The following is a 16,795-nucleotide window of genomic DNA, read 5'->3' as shown; positions in this document are numbered from 1 at the left end:
ATTGTGTGTGTGTGTGTGTGTGTGTGTGTGTGTGTGTGTGTGTGTGTGTGTGTGTGTGTGTGTGTGTGTGTGTGTGTTCCTGTCCATTTTACATTTTATTACTATACAAACACAGTGAGAAATGTGGACCAGTAACAGCCTGAGCAGCATTGCATCATCATGACCACATTGGTATGTGAAGTTACAATGTGTAACATTACCACCTCAAGAAAACACATAGAATCACTAAGTCACTTCATATCGTTGCTGTCGGACACAACCCTTGTATCTCCATATTTCATTTTTTTTGTTAGTTTGTTTCGTAAATGAATGCCCTACTTTGTCGCAGAAGAGTGCCGTGCAAAAGTAGCAAAAGTATCCGAGCTACAAGCTTGTAGATCTGCTCTTTTCGCTATTTTGGAAACATTTTGAAAGCTAAAATCAAAGTGGTTAAGTGTCTGTAGGTTTTATAAATGTTGAACCAATGAAAACTATTAACAAGAGCTTGTGACTAATTAATAACTACTACATTGAAACACAGGCTCTTTTTTTCCATTTCCCTGAAAAGCAACAGTTTTGGACAAACAAGGTTTCCACTCGCCAGCGATACCAGATCAGTTCAGTCCGGACGCTCCACCAAGACCAACTTGGTCAGCAGCACCCCAGACTAAATGTCAGACAAAACGCTTGCGTTTCAAGCTTGTGGATCTGCTACTTTTGATGCTTTTGTGTGACGCTGTTAGTATGATCAAGAAGGGCGTTCATTTACGAAATAACACAAAAAGTTAAAAGCAACGATATTGTATCGCTATTGAGATATTTGGCTATATTTGACTATTGAGGTGTCCATACTGTGCAGCCCCAGCATGGGCAAGCTGGTGCACCTCCCTCCAGTAGCTCCTAGACGATGTTTTCCCTGCAGGAAACCCAGGATATGAAACCCTGTGTCCATCTGCCACTGTTCTACTGCTGCCTGGTGTTTGCTGAAGCTAATAAAAATGACACAGTGATATATGATGGACAGTAAGCCCCAAATACAAATAAAGCCTTAGGGTTGCCCCACTTTAGCCCTACTGTTGTACACTTTGTCGAGAAATGCCGATCTACAGACTTGCGGTGTGATATGCATTGTGAGCTCGTAGATTTGCTATTTTCACTATTTTTGAGAATGTTCTGCCCAAAATAGGGACGCCAGGTTGGAAGTTGGTTAAAACCATGTCATGAACTTCCACTATTAGATATATTGACTACGGTATTGTAACACTGAACCTGCCTAATAACCATCTGTCTCTGTCCTGCTACTTGTACCTAGGATTCTCCCGATATTGATTTGTGAAACAAATCATTCTAGGGCACACACGGGCAACACACAACGACTCAAAACAAAAACAAAAAAACCCCCAAAACAATCTAAATTAGATTATATATTAATATAATATTGGCAATTCATATTTACAATTTTAGTCCTTACCTGCATTCCACCGATACAGGTAATTGTCTTCAAATATGTATAATTATGAAACAGTTTGCCTCAACATAATGCAATGGTGTCTCATCAGTGAACTATGAAAATCAGACAACTGGCAAGATATAAATTAGAGGGCCAATTTAAAAGTTGATAATGCATTGAGGTGGTTGTTTTATAAATATAAATAATCTTTTCATTGTAACCTCAGAGTGCACCAGAATGACACATACAGATGTAAAATAATTCTTTTTAAAAAGTCAGCTTTTTGTTTCTACCAAATTCATGCAGTTTTAACCCATTGAGAGCTGAGGCTGATTCTACAAATGACTTCTAAATCTTAACAGTTTTCTGAAAAGAAAAACGTAAGTTTCTATATTAGTGGGGCTCAAAAAGTTTCATGTCAAGGACCCCCAAAATTATATGTATTTGGCTGCCTACCCCCATCTCAAAAATATTTAGTTCGAGGGACCCCCAGAAGCAAAGATTTGAGTTAAAAAGTTTCGCTTTAAAATAATATATATATATTCAAAGATTTGCACAAATAGCAGATCTACAAGCTCATAGCGCAGCACGAAGTGACGTGAAATTAGCTTGTATATCTGCTATTTTTGAATACCCAAAGTATAAAATAATGCTTTTTAGGTCACAGATGCTTTCCCGGTTTTAATGGGTTAATATAATTCAGCACTGTGTTTCAAGTTTCGGGCCCTTCACTCACTTTATTGAAGTCAGTATGGCCCTCTGGGAGAAAATGCTGCCCACCCCTGGTCTAGGGTGATGGCTAATATGCATATAAACAATGTTCATGTCAGAGTGTTGGGTTTTGGTTATATTGGGGTTACAGCTGAGATCGGCCTCCGAAACACTGATCCTGCCCCCCTCTTTACTACTGTGATTGGTTGCTTGTTCTAAAACTGACATTGATGAATGGCGCTTCTCTGCAAAAGCTGAACAGAATTTAAAGGTGGTTTAAATGTATTTTTTTTGTTTAAATACGTGTTAAATAGCTCTATATTCTTATCATTGCAATAGGGTGTTTGTTCAGTAATAGGGGTCCCCACATCTGTCCAGCCCTTTAGTAAACAGAAAATGCAATTTCCAAGTCAGGATGCCAATTTCATCCAATCAGGAGGTAGAACTGAATTACGGGATACAGAATGAACAAGTGAAATTGGAAGTGTAGAAGTGAGCGCACAAAATTGGAACTGGAAGGCTACGAAATTGAAGCTGATAAATGGTTTCTCTCTCCTGATTGGCTGAAATTGGCAACCCACCTGTAAATGTATTTTCTGTTTATTAAAGAGCTGGAGAGACGGTGAGACCCCTGTTTTAACCAAAACATATCACCCAAGCTTTAACTACGACGCCGTCTAAAAAGAAAATCCAACCGGCTGGTTAAAAAACGTGCATCAGAGGCATGTTTACCCTGGAAAGCAATTAAAAAGCTGCACGCTGACAATCTGTCACATACTCAGCCGGTCCAGCTGTGCTCTAACGACTTTTGAGAACCAGTCATTTATAACCCTTTGTAGAGCTAATACATCTCAGAGGCCGATCTCAGCAGTAACCCAAATATAGGCAAAAAACGACATACTGATATGAACATCATTTATTATGCACAATGCACATTCCCCATCCCTAGCCAGCCCTAGACTCATTTATCTGATGAGACAAACGTTATTTAAGATCGCAAAGAATTATTGGCAGGGACAATTCAATAGTCCCTACCAAAACCTATGCCAATGGTGTCCACACTTAGATTTCTACTGCAGTTTCAGAAGGTTAGAGTTAGAATGTAAGTCAATGCAAACTAAGTTCGCAAAAGTTGCAAAACCAGCGTGTGCGTGTGTTTGTTTGTGTGTGTGTGTGTAACATAGGAACCGTCAGCACTCGCGAACAAAGTAAAATAATTCTTTAATGTGCCACGGCAGCAAACACAAACAAATGTACATGAGACGCGTACGTGAGTGTGTGATTGCTGCTGCGGCACATTAAAGATGTTTTGTAACTTTGTTCGTGAGTGCTGATGGTTCCTTTGTTGTTCATGTTGTCAAGAATCTGCACTGGGTTTGACCCTAAGCTCTTTGAGTTGAGCACGCCTACTGTAGTCTTTGAAGTGTGTGTGTGTGTGTGTGTGTGTGTGCATGTTAATAAGCATGTGTGCACGGTGGGATGTGGAAACCCTCATGGAAACCCTGGCCTAGAAAGAGGAGGGCAATGAGGGCAATGAACACATACAGTAGAATTGGTAGAAAATGCATAACTCCAATCAATCAAACTGACAAATGAGATGCATTGAGAACACCGGAAGCATCTTGGGGTACATCAGTTAATCAAAATAAGATTAATTAATGATTGATCCCTATTTTGGGCATAGGTGGATTTTATTGTATTAAATAGAATAATCGCTAAGAAAATAATGGATAGTTGCAGCCCTAGCAGCATCAGATGTTCAGTGTTCACTCTTAACCACATGAACCCTAGACAACCTGCACCAACAAGACAACTTGGTCTGACAGCGATACCGACTGAGTGTTGTTGACAAACCTGGAAGAGCCTCGTGAAGATGTCAAACTCGAACACAGATATGTAGTCATTGCAGGTGAGATCAATGGTGGATTTGAGAGCCATGGCTTCCAAGCCTGAGCTGATGAGATGCACTTCATGAAGGCACTGTCGGAAGACTTTCCATGGCACTATAGTCCTGTAAGAAAAGAAAAAAAATACATGTTTGTTTGTGTCATAAGCAAATCCACACTTTTAAAGTCACTGGTTCTCTATGGGGGAGGGGGTTCCAGGGGGTCTGATGACTGATAGTAACTGAAGGAACCAAATGAACCCTTAGGGTCTGTAACTCTTGAGAGTGTACAAATGGAACACTCTCAGAGTTAAAATGAACAGTGAGGATTTTAAAGTGTAAATTGGGGTCCAGGAGATAAACAAACAAAAAACAAAACAAAGGCAAACAGACAAACAAAATCGTAACAAATGGGGGTCCGTGGCCAAATGCATATTAAGCTGTGGGCCTCTGCAATTAAAAGAGAATCACTGGTATAACATGAACATTTAATGATGTAACGAGTTCCATGCACTTCTATTCCAGTAAGAAGACTAGCTAGGCAGCAATCAATGTGACTGTGTGTGAAGACATGTTTGAGAGAGAGAGAGAGAGAGAGAGAGAGAGAGAGAGAGAGAGAGAGAGAGAGAGAGTGAGAGAGAGAGAGAGAGAAAAGAGAGAGAGAGAGAGAGAGAGAGGGACAAACTGACGTCAAGGATAGAGTGACTGTAACAACTAAAAAGCTGCAGCACACACGTTAACTCCTCGTAACTGCATAGGTGAGCATAAGGTGCATTAGAAAGATGTAATTAGAACATTACAAACTTGCTGAATGTCAAAGTCCTACAGTATATGACACTGAGCAAGGCTGTAGAAATTCCACTCCACTGCTAATGGCAACATGGCTCTGTGGTCCAACGCATGGCTGACCACAACTTTATTATGCACTTGACTTTGCAGATTAACCTCACATGGCCAGTGTTGCATCACTGTATCTTCACTTAACAGAGAGATACACACACACACACACACACACACACAGAGACACTGATGTCCTGTTTCTTTTTGCCATGGACATAAGAGCTCCTTATAAAGTAATCTGATAAGATTAAAAAAATACATCATAGTAAGAACTGGTCATACCGTACAACTTGAAACTTCTCTTTACTGCTGATTGGGCAAAGTCTGCAATCGAACACGGCTAATTGATTCTGTGACTGGGCTCAAATTTATTGAGGGCAAGCCTTCCCATGCAAGGCTGGCCCCGTTCACAATAGCATGAATCGCTTAGCATTTCACTCAGGAGTGATGACAAGCACAGTTCCTTCCCCTGACCGCAGGAAGCTGCTGAGGTTTGTAATAATCTATAATAGATTCATTTTGGGAGTGGTTGTGAGCAGCGTGGAGCATGAGCACGGTGAGAAGTGACAGTTATCTAGCTGCAGCGAGGGGCACATCTTGTATGGACGGAACATCTATTGTTGGGAGTTTAATTTGCTCGGGTCGGGTGTAAGTCATTCATGCCAGATGAACCCTGCCTGGCACTGTCAGATCTCTGTCAGCAGCAGCACAGTGCCAGACTTCTTCAGCACTTATGCTTAATTTATGCTCCATCATAAGACAATAAAAACATTAAACAGGTTTTAGCCTTCTTGAACATGCACTTGACACCAAAGACCCTATCAATATGTGTTTAAGACACTCTATAAAACTCATTTCCTTTCTGTCTTATGTCATTTTTCTATTGCAGATTTTAAGCTCATTCTTTTCTTTTGTTGCTATGATTAACCCATTAAGACCTGAGGCCGATTCTACAAATGCCTTCTAAATCAGTATTTCTCACACTTTCAAGATTTTCCAAAAAGAAACATCTAAAATAGCAGATGTACAAGCTGTATATCTGCTATTTTTTAATAGCCAACGGAAAAATATAAAATGACACAGATGCTTTCCCGGTTTTAATGAGGTAAATAAAATACAGATTTGTTTGTCTTTTTATTTTTGAAGAGGCCTGGCTTTGTTATATCTGACTCGATTCGAAAATGTGGTAAACGTTTTCCTATTGAGGGAATACAGGGCTCTGTGGACCATACTGTCAGTGTCACAAAGGGCACTTCCTTCACTAAACAATCGCTCAAGCAAGGATCTTTCTCTCTCGCTTGGTACACATTATGCAACTTTTAGTCAAAGAGCATGTCAAATTGAATTACTGCAGTTTCTGAATCTCACTGCTCTTTCTGTCCTAAAGGGAGCCGAACTAGGCAACTAGGAATCTCAGGAGGTGACTTATTCACAATTCCCTCATGGCTTTTCACAACGATCCCAACAGCTCTACCCAGCCATGAGAGTACCGTGAAGTCCCTCGTTTTGGTGACCAATCAATGTGGAGCATTGACGAGGATCACCTTGAGAGTAAACAAAGACAATCAAAAACAACAAGGGCCTTGATTTGGTGTAGAGAGCGGATCAAGTCCTGAGCCGACACCGGACAGTATTAGTTTACTAACTATAACTTGCAAGTGATTTTCTTAGACAATGTCAATTAAGAAAAAGACTAACATGTAACTGTAACATGTACTCTGTACATGCTACTGAAGAGCCACAGGACCTGCACATAGTTCTTTGCTTCCACTGTAGTTCACACATTGTTGGCAATTAATACTTCCTGATGGTGCTATGTTAAAGCACGGTTATATAAGTGCACTTAGAAAAGGCTTCTTATCACATCCAAAATGGTTCTTCCATTATATTGTAAACAAAACAATTGCAATTACACTAAACAAACTAATACTACTGTACGATCCTTTGTGTTAAGAGAGTTCTGCAAATAATTCACTAGTTGGAATCTAATTTGATATACTAAGTATATTACAGTACAGTACAGTACACAGGTAGATAATTACTGACTTTAACCCATTAAAACTGGGAAAGTATCTGTGTCATTTTAGCTTTTTGGCTATTAAAAAATAGCAGATATACAAGCTCACAGCGGGTCACTACGTGCCGCACTGTGAGCTTGTACTGTATCTGCTATTCTTTTTTTACGTTTTTGAAATATATTTAAAGTTTAAGAACTACTGATTTAGAAACCATTTGTAGAATCGGCCTCAGGTCTTAATGGGTTACTGTCCTTGTCAGTTGTGTATGTTGGTGAGACGAAGACTGAAGTGTTTTAGGTATAGCGTGGCCTGTGTGTGTGTGTGTGTGTGTGTGTGTGTGTGTGTGTGTGTGTGTGTGTGTGTGTGTGTGTGTGTGTGTGTGTGTGTGTGTGTGTGTGTGTGTGTGTGTGTGTGGGGGTGTGTGTGTGTGTGTGTGTGTGTGTGTGTGTGTGTGTGCGCGCGCGCGCGCGTGCGTGCGTGCGTGCGTGTGTGTGTGTGTGTGTGTGTACTATGCGCACGAAGTACACCACATTGTGACAATCTACCTCTTCTCATCTCATGTGAACATCTCTATCTCAGGTCATTATATTGAGCGACAGTAATCACTAATTGCGTCACTATCTACACGCAAAAAAAAGTAAACAAACTCTGACATCCTGACAACAAAAGATGCTTATCCAATAATCTGTGTGAAAACTGTTAGTAATCACTAGGACAGTTTGGTCAGACTGATGCATTGAACCATACTTTTCTCCAAAGAATCTTCTCCAGAAGTCAGCTGCGTCGGCTTTGGTGATCCTGAAGTTGTCCCCCTGGAAGTGTCCTCCAGGGAAGACAGCCTTGATTTCAGCAAGCATGTGGCTGAAGATGAGGGACAGTTTGGTTAGGTTTCTCCTGCGAAAAGGAGAAAAGAGAAGAGGGAACAGTTATAGCTTGAAGCTTTAAAGAACACAATAAGCAGCGGTGGCCTAAAGGTGTGTGTGTGTGTGCGTGCGTGCGTGTGTGTGACAGAGAGAGTGTGAAGCAGGGCATTGCTGGAAAAAGAGCATTTAAGCACAGCAACCTCCCCAGGGTAAATAAAGGTAAAAAGTAATAATACATTTGACCATTCAACTTTGAGGTATATTTGCACATATTTTTGACTTGAAGCTTCTTGCGTCTTTCTTCAGAACACAAGGCCACTTTACATGTGATTTGCAATGAAAATGTGACCAATGGTTAGTGGCACTGGCGGCCAGGCACTTCTCGTTGAGCACTTTGCCCAGGGCTTGGCTCAAATAGCACACCTTTGCCTTTACATCCATATATCATTGCATATTATTTCAACCCAATCCTTACACTTCCCCCTCTAGACTAACACACCACTGCAACCCAAGCTGCAGCTTTTATTTAAAATAACTGAGAGTTGTGGCAGACGTTTTCTGGGAGTTTGTTCCGGAAATGAGGTGCATAAAAACTCTGGGTAATCTGGGTCATCTATTTACAAATGGATCATCTATACATCTCTAGCTATAGGTCGTCTAAATTCAAATGGAACCAAATGGACCCCCAACTGGTCCATTTGGCTCCATTTGTAGTTACAGAGCTGTAAGGGTCAATTTGGGAACTCCCCCAACCCTGAGGGTCCCTGGACCCCACTTTGAGAATCACTGTTCTAGAATCAACAGGCAAACTCAAGGGTCAACCAATTGCAGCCTGGCTTGACCTATGAACCCTCTGCTCACCAACACCATGTGACCACAGCACAGTAGGATTGGCTTATCCGGTCAAACATCTAAAACTTTAAAGTGTGAGTGGGGGTATTTATTATTGCAAGGGGCTATACCACAATACTAACCACATTACGATTTTTACAGGTGTGGTTTTAGCACTTTTATTTATTTTAAATCAGAAACTGAGATTGAGAATAAAGGATAAATGGGTTAGGTTTATATGTAAACAAAGCCAGCTGACTGTTTCAGCAAAAGGCGTCATACAGCAGTTGTAGATTTAGTATTAGTGAAGGCGATGGTTACAGAAGATCATAAACAATTTTTCATAATTATTAGGTTAAACTATGGACATATATTTGAATAAAATGATCAGGATCAACTCTCTATAGGAAAAACTAATGTTAGTCTATAGCCTTACTTATATTCTATTTAAGACATACTACAAGAAATGTTATGCATTTAGTTACTTATGCCTCATCAAGATTAAAAACAACAACTTGTCCATGCATTCATCTTCGGTAGACGCACTGTACGGTGTCTTACCAAATTGATCTGCAGTTGATTCAGAACGCTGCTGCTCGAGTAGCTACTGATACCAAGAAAGTGGATAATACACCAACCACTCAGTTCTTAGAGCTTTACACTGACTCCCTGACTGTCAAAGAGTATTTCAAAAATACTACTGTTGGTTCATAATGCATTGAATGGTTAAGGGTCAAAATGCATTTCTGCACTTGACCTCTCAGGTCATCTGGGACAGGTCTGATTCTGTCCCCAGAATCAGAACTAAACATGCAGTTTTTATGCACAACATATCTGGAACAAATCTCCCAGAAAACTACAGGTCTGCTAAAACTCTGTACATTTAAATAAAAGCTAAAAAACAAACAAAAACAAACCAACAACTTTGCCTTGTTATTGAAATGTACTCATAAACGTGCCGTTCCTATAAATTAGCAGCATTTTACAACTCAAACTTGCGATGCAAAAATTGCACGTACTGCATGTTATAATCCAGCCATATTGTCATATAATTTAATAATATTCGGAGATGTTTAAAGAAGAAGGTAGGGACATCGACTGCCGGAATTGTCTATTTCCCTGCAAGATTACAGAGTGGGCTAGTACACTCTCTAGGGAACAACACACACATACAAATACAGTACACGTACACATACACTAAACGGAGTGACTTTGCCCAAGGTGTGTGTGAGTGTGGAAGAGAGCAGACTGCCTGTGGGGTGCTGATAACAAGCTCCGTGAAAGCTGTGTGTGTGTGTGTGTGTGTGTGTGTGTGTGTGTGTGTGTGTGTGTGTGTGTGTGTGTGTGTGTGTGTGTGTGTGTGTGTGTGTGTGTGTGTGTGTGAGAGTGTGTGTGGGGGTGTGTGTGTGTGCGTGTGCGTGTGCGTTATACCTAGAGTGCCCCATACCAACTTTTAATTCTTCCTTCAAGCTTGCAGGAACAAGTTTTTCATTTTCTTTCCTTTAAGATTATTTCATTGTTGTTGTATTTCTATACTTTATTTAGACAGGAGTGTAGAGAAACAGCAAACCTAGGGGAAAGACAGGGGAGACATGCGAGGTATGGAGTTGGATTTAAAAGCGGGTCCTTACAACTCACTAGGAGCATATACTGTATACAGCAAAGTTTAGATAGATAGATAGATATATTTACTTTATTGATAGCCGAAATTCAGGTGTTGTACAGTAGCAGCAACAACAGTAAGCTTGAAACACAGCTTAGAAAAAAATCAAATAGAATAAAATAAATGGCCCTAGCCATCTGCACTTGGTCTGACTGAGCCAACCTAATATATATATTCTATCAATAAATATAATACAATATATTACCAGTGAATATAATACGTATGCATGAACATGTATCTACTACAGTGTCTGCGGTCAGTGGAAAATACTATGGACAATACTATTCTATATCCTATGAAGCATTTACAACAGCTGCCCTTAATCTGTTATGGTTCTGTAGTGTAGTGTACATCCCAGTAGTCCATGTGTGAATGTGCCACTGCCTGAGTCAAGCAGGAGTCAATAATCCAAGAACAGAACACATGGGACTCAGGCTTGGTAATAACTCCAACTACAGAGCTAGCCTTCCTCTCATGCTATGGTCAGTCTACTAACTCAGTGGTTCCCAAAAATTGTAGCTCAAGACCCAAAAGTAAAATCAGATGTTTGCCCGGGACCCAAACTGGTGCTTCACGCCGCGTTGCGAGCTTGCAAATCTGCTATTTTCACTACTTCTTAAACATTCGTTTTCTAATTTAGGGAATTTCTTTGATTAATGTATTTTCTTCATTAATTATTTTAGAAATGTTTTTAATTTGTTTTCAACTCTTAAAATTTGTTAATTTTTGTGTATATCTTTAGAAAATATTTAAAAATGATAATTAATGACAATATTTAGGAAACAAAAAATAAAGGGATATTCACTTGCGACCCACAAAATGGATCCATGACCCACAAATGGGTCCAGACCCATTGTTTGGGAAACTAGTGCACTAACTGGCTGACGACTGGCGAGTCTCCCCAAAGCTAAGCTTCTACACCAGACCATGGTAATGCAATGGCATTTGCATTAAAGAGACAGCAACTTCATTCCAATAATATGTGTGCAAATTTGAGACAGATGATGGATAATTGTATAAACTCATCGGCTATGCGTGCGGTGCTGTGTCGGTTTGCTCGCGTGTGAGCGAGTTCATGTGTGGTGGTGATGCACGTGTGTGTATGATTGAGAAGGCTTTTTCTTTGTATTGTTTTTGTTTTGTCTCTGGATTATTTTACTTTACCCTTAGGGTGTCTATCATCTCATCTCATCTCATAACCACTTGAACCCTAGCGTCCCTATTGGGTCATAATAGGCAAACACATTCGCCTAAAACAGTACATTGGCTGCATTGAGCAAAGAGATTTTGGTGTACAGGGAGAAAATGTGGGGGCCAAGTATAGAACCCTGGGGGACACCAGTACAAATACAAAGCTCCAGTGTCATTGCTGTGCTCTATATTGCAATCAATATTGTGCTCCTCTTTGCAAAAACAATACATATCTTCTCTGTCGGGTGGAAACCTTATACGTCCAAAACTGTTACTTTTCAGGATTCAAATTCAGATTCAAAAACAGCAAAAGTAGCAGATCGAACGGCAAAAAGAAAATGTGTCGCTTCGCTGCCGCGCTTTGAGCTTGTAGATTTGCTACTTTTGATGCTTTTGTGTGACGCTGTAGTATGATCAAGTATGGCATTAATTAACAAAAAAACACAAAAAGTTTGAATATGGAGATGAGACGACAACGATATCCTCTTGCAGTGACCTCCAATCTTGCAGGATTGAAACATGTACGTGTAAAGGGAGATTTATATTTAGTTGCGTGCCGGTGTTGCGTGTGTTAAATGACCAATCTACAAGTTCAGAATGAGTCGCAGTACGTGGCACGTTATGAGCTTGAAGATCTACGGTTTCATTGACACGACACACAACACAAGTCTAAATCCGGCATTAGATGCATTAGCTCCAACAATAGTAGTCTAAATACATAGTTCGACATACAGTACATTACACTACTACAACATGCCTTTAGCAAAAAGCACCTTCAGCATAAAATTGCAGTTGCGGGTTAACCAGACTTGTTTTTATCGGACACGATCTGCAAACCTCAGATAACGTTTACTCTCTCTACTGATAGAGTTGCATATAGCAGTGATTCTCAAACTTTTTGAAGTCAAGGACCCCCAAATTGATATGTATATGGCCACGGACCCCCATTTGAAAATGTTTTGTGCCAGGGATCGCCAGAAGGGAAGATTTAAGTTTTTTTAATCACATTTTTACCTTAAGTAGTAAAGTAAAAGCTGGTATTCAAAATTGACTTAGTAAAAGTACAAAAGTATTGCTTGGCATCAAATTATACATAAAGAACCAAAAGTAAAAATACTCATTATGCAGAATGTCCCATTTTTTTAAAAATGTATAAAAATCTTTTGAAAATAGCAGATCTACAAGTTCACAACTGTGAGCTTGTAGATCGGCTATTTTCAAATAGCCGAAGTACATATAGGGCTGAAGTGGTTGAAGTATGTTTTGTAATAATAATCCAAATCTGCAAAGTAACTAAAAACTAACGTTTTCAAATAATTGGAGTATAAGTAAAAAGAAAATGCCCCTGAGGATGTAGTGGAGTAGAAGTATTGAAAATCGGAAATGCTCCAGTAAAAGTACCTCAGAATTGTACTTAAGTACAGTACTTGAGTAAATGTACTTGCTTTCCACCACTGCGTGACGAGCGCGCATGTGTGCCTACCGCCCTGCACCGACAGAGCCAAGCCCGTCTCGGTAATTTCATGCTCTTCCAGTCACCATTAGCCCTTTAATCAACCGAGGCCCAGCCTTAAACTCTCCACCGAGGCGCAGGGGTAGACAGAGGCAGATGGTTACATAATGGCTGTGCTTTGAACGCCAAAAAACCTCCGGGTATACACCAGCCTCATCACCATCAACTAAAATCACACAAAAAAAACCAAAACAACAAAAGCAGGATGCATTGCATTTTGTGACATGTTTTTTTGTTGTGACATTATTTCTTTGCTCAGCACACTGTTGTTGAGACACGCACTACTGTGTCTGTTGACAGGACAACAGATCAACTGGTCAGCTTAAGCCATTCAATCCGGGAACGCATCTACAAAATGTCTGAAAACCGTATGTTGCTATAATATCAGTGGTTCTCAAACCTTTAAACCTCAAGGACCCCCCACAATTATATGTATTTGGTCGCGGACCCCCACCTCAAAAGGGACCCCCAGAAGCAAAGATTTGAGGAACAAATAGTTCATTTGAAAAAAATATATATCCAAAGATTAGCAAAACTAAGAAATAGCAGATCTACAAGCTCATAGCGCGGCACTCGGTGCCGCGCTATGAGCTTGTACATCTGCTATTTTTGAACAGCCAAAGTATTAAATAACGGTTATAGCTAAAAATCTAAAAATTACACAGATGCGTTCCCCGGATTGAATGGGTTAATAGTCTTCTCTCTACTCTGTCCTTTCCATGCCCTATGCCAGTAGAATGGGGTTGTATAATACGTTGACAGCGCCCCAGGAAAGCCAGCCCATTCATTAGGGCTAATGTGTTTCAGTATCTGTAGCGTAGCATGGGCACAAGCTGTGTGTGTGGCGCTCACTCCAGGCTACTTCCTCTCTCAAGGCAGTAGGTACCCTTGGGGGTGGCTCTGCCGTGGGCACACTGTTACTTAGTAACAGTGATGTCGGCTCACATGACTTTTAAAGTGTGAACTTCAACCGCCTTTGAAGAGAGAGAACCTGACACCCCAACCTGACAAATTACGCGTAAAATTGGCTGCCGGTTTTGGCAACGGAGAGCAAGCTGTGTGGCATCGTTACACTGGTGTCTGTTATTGCGGTGATGACACACCTGCAGATGGCTCGGCGCGGCTAAACAGCCTGTTTTCTGTTTTCCTGCTTTCCTGTCACCTGAAAACCATCGCCACCGTCTTCACTTACACGATTATTGTTGCACATTTAGCAGATTCCCTCCAGAACGTGAGACTGCAGGCAATTCCACACAGGACTTGTTATTAACCCGTTCAAACCGGGAAAGCATCCGTGTAACCACTTTATCCATAATTTATACTTTGGCTATTCAAAAATAGCAGATATACAAGCTCATAGCACGGCACCAAGTGCCGCGCTATGAACTTGTAGATCTGCTATTTTTGAAAAATCTCGAACATTTGTGCAAATATTTGAATACATCTTTTTTTTTTTTACTCAAATCCTTACTTCTGGGGGGGGTCGCTATTACAAAATATTTTCAGATGGGGTCGGCGGCCAAATACAAATAAGTTTGGGTGTACCTTGACACGAAAAAGTTTGAGCACCACTGATAGCAACAATAGTTTTTCCGAAAACTGTTTTTAGAAGACATTTGTAGAATCGTCCTCAGGTCTAAATGGTTTAATCGAATGTAACGAGGGAAGCCAGAAAAGGTCAAATGGCAAATCAAACACAAAAACAATATCGTAATACTGCAAATAATAAACTATAGGCCTACCACATGACATGTGTTTTTTTTTTGTTTCTTCAACATGGCAGTCACAACTGCCATATAGGGAGAGAGAGAATAGCGGCAGTGCACCTGCCTGAGATAAGCTGTTACTGGAACCAGAGATAGTCATCATGATCCTAAAAGACTGGAGGTTAAGGGTCAAGGCTGGAGGATGGGGGACTCAGGCGTGATTTTTAAGGTCCAGGGTTGTTTGATTCCCAGATAATGGAGCTAGACACTTTGTTGTAGGATTTGGGCAGCGAGCAGAAAACGGGCAGCAAAAAAACATAGAGATCCTTTGTGCTAGAGAGGCTTGGGCTAGGCATTAGTTTTTTAGTGTGTGGGTGTGTGTGTCTGTGTCTGTGTCTGTGTCTGTGTGTGTGTGTGTGTGTGTGTGTGTGTGTGTGTGTGTGTGTGTGTGTGTGTGTGTGTGTGTGTGTGTGTGTGTGTGTGTGTGTGTTTCTCCAGCTGATAAGTGTAGATAGGGTGCGGGCAGAGTGGCCTTGGGGATTGTAATGGATTACATCAGGGACTGTCGCATAGATGAGATGTCCATCACAGCCCCTGCAAGCTGCCTCATCAGCCACGTGCAACCAAGGCCTGGGATGGTCGGTTCTTTGTAAATCGTTGCTGTCGGGCAGAAACCTCTTTGTGTTTTTATTCGTAAATGAACGCCCTACTTGATCATACTACAGCGTCACACAAAATCATCAAAAGTAGCAGATCCACAAGCTCGAAACAAGCTTGTAGATCTGCTCTTTTTTGCCATTTATGAATTTGAATCCTGAAAAGTAACAGTTTTGGACATATGAGGTTTCCAGTGACGATATTTTAGTTATTTGTCCTGTGAAATGTTTGTTTACAAAGCCTAAGAGCCAATCAGAAATGTAATTAATATTTACAGGTAAATGTGTTCCAATGTTCAAAGCAAAAAACACAATTTAATCTTTAATAGCAATTATTTGTATGAACATGAATCGTCAAGATCTTCAAAAATGTCATAATTGTGACAGCCCTATGGATGGATGGATGGATGGATGGATGGATGGATGGGTGGGTGGATGGATGGATGGATGGATAGGGAAACAAACAGCTAGAAAGTGATTACGAGAGTAGAATACGACAGAATAAGGGGATGTTGGGAGGAGAAGACAGGGAAGTGGATTCAGAAGGATTGGGGAAGAACAAAAACCAGCAGGACCCAGTCAATCAACCAGCCACGTATTTTAATTGCTTCTATCGAGCGTTATTAGCATCAATTATTCAGTCGATTGCAGATCATTTGCAGAGAAATAGACTGAGGGTAAATAGTCCATTAAGAAAGACAGAGAAAGGGAGGTAGAGAGAGATAGAGAGAGAGAGAAGGGGAAAGAGTGAAAAAAAGCTTTTAAAAGCTATTCATTTTATACATTTACAAACAAATGTGCAGTAATAATAAATGAGAAGCAACAGAGTGGCATAATGAAGATTAAAAAAAGAGTGTGGTCGGTTCGGACGATGAAGATTGGATATTAACCTGATGTCCATATTTTTGGGCATTCACAAATTGTCATGAATAGCAGATCTACAAGCTCACAACAACGTACACTGTGTTGTGAGCTTGTAGACTGGCTATTTTCTGCTATTTGTCATACGACAAAGTACATAGGGCTTAAGTGGTTAACCCATCCATCCTATCTGTGAAGCACTGAGCGGGTAATGGATGGTGAGGAGGAGGAAATCACATACAGTATATGTCCTGATGCTGGGAAATAGAGAGATTCAGAGGAGACTGGCATTCCCAGTCCATGGGCAGGAGAGCACGTTGAGCAGTGGTTCTCAAACATTTTCATGTTAACTCATTCACTGCCACAATTATTGCTGGCCGCGTTTGCCCATTGCCAGAGATTTTTCATCGAAAAAAAAAAGTACTCAGGAGCCGAGATACAGAATTTTTAAGTTTTAAGTTAACAAGGAAGTGGATGGGAGTCTAGATCTTTAAACAATCATATCTCCTTGGTCTTTGGGTCAAATTTGAAAAAAAAAAAAAAAAAAAAATTGTATTTTTTTTTTTTTTTAAATTACGTTTTTTACGTCAGTGGCAGGATTGGTAAACGGGAGAAATTACGTTTTTTA

The 16,795-nt window shown here is 40.5% G+C and overlaps 1 protein-coding gene across 2 annotated transcripts in view; it reads right to left on the bottom strand.

Annotated features, from left to right (window-relative positions):
• The window catches only part of cblb (Cbl proto-oncogene B, E3 ubiquitin protein ligase), a 75,777-nt gene that overhangs the window by 42,454 nt on the left and 16,528 nt on the right, over positions 1-16,795 (bottom strand). For both annotated transcript variants that reach the window (XM_080436512.1, XM_080436511.1), the window contains exons 4-5: positions 7,631-7,777; positions 3,995-4,151 (exon numbers count right to left, since the gene is read on the bottom strand). In XM_080436512.1, the coding sequence (XP_080292638.1) occupies positions 3,995-4,151; positions 7,631-7,777 (304 nt within the window). The remainder of the gene's footprint in view (positions 1-3,994; positions 4,152-7,630; positions 7,778-16,795) is intronic.

Source organism: Gymnoscopelus braueri, assembly GCF_963280865.1.
Source record: "Gymnoscopelus braueri genome assembly, chromosome: 8".
Classification (NCBI taxonomy): Eukaryota; Metazoa; Chordata; class Actinopteri; order Myctophiformes; family Myctophidae; genus Gymnoscopelus; species Gymnoscopelus braueri.
This window is presented reverse-complemented; position numbering and strand designations above follow the sequence as displayed.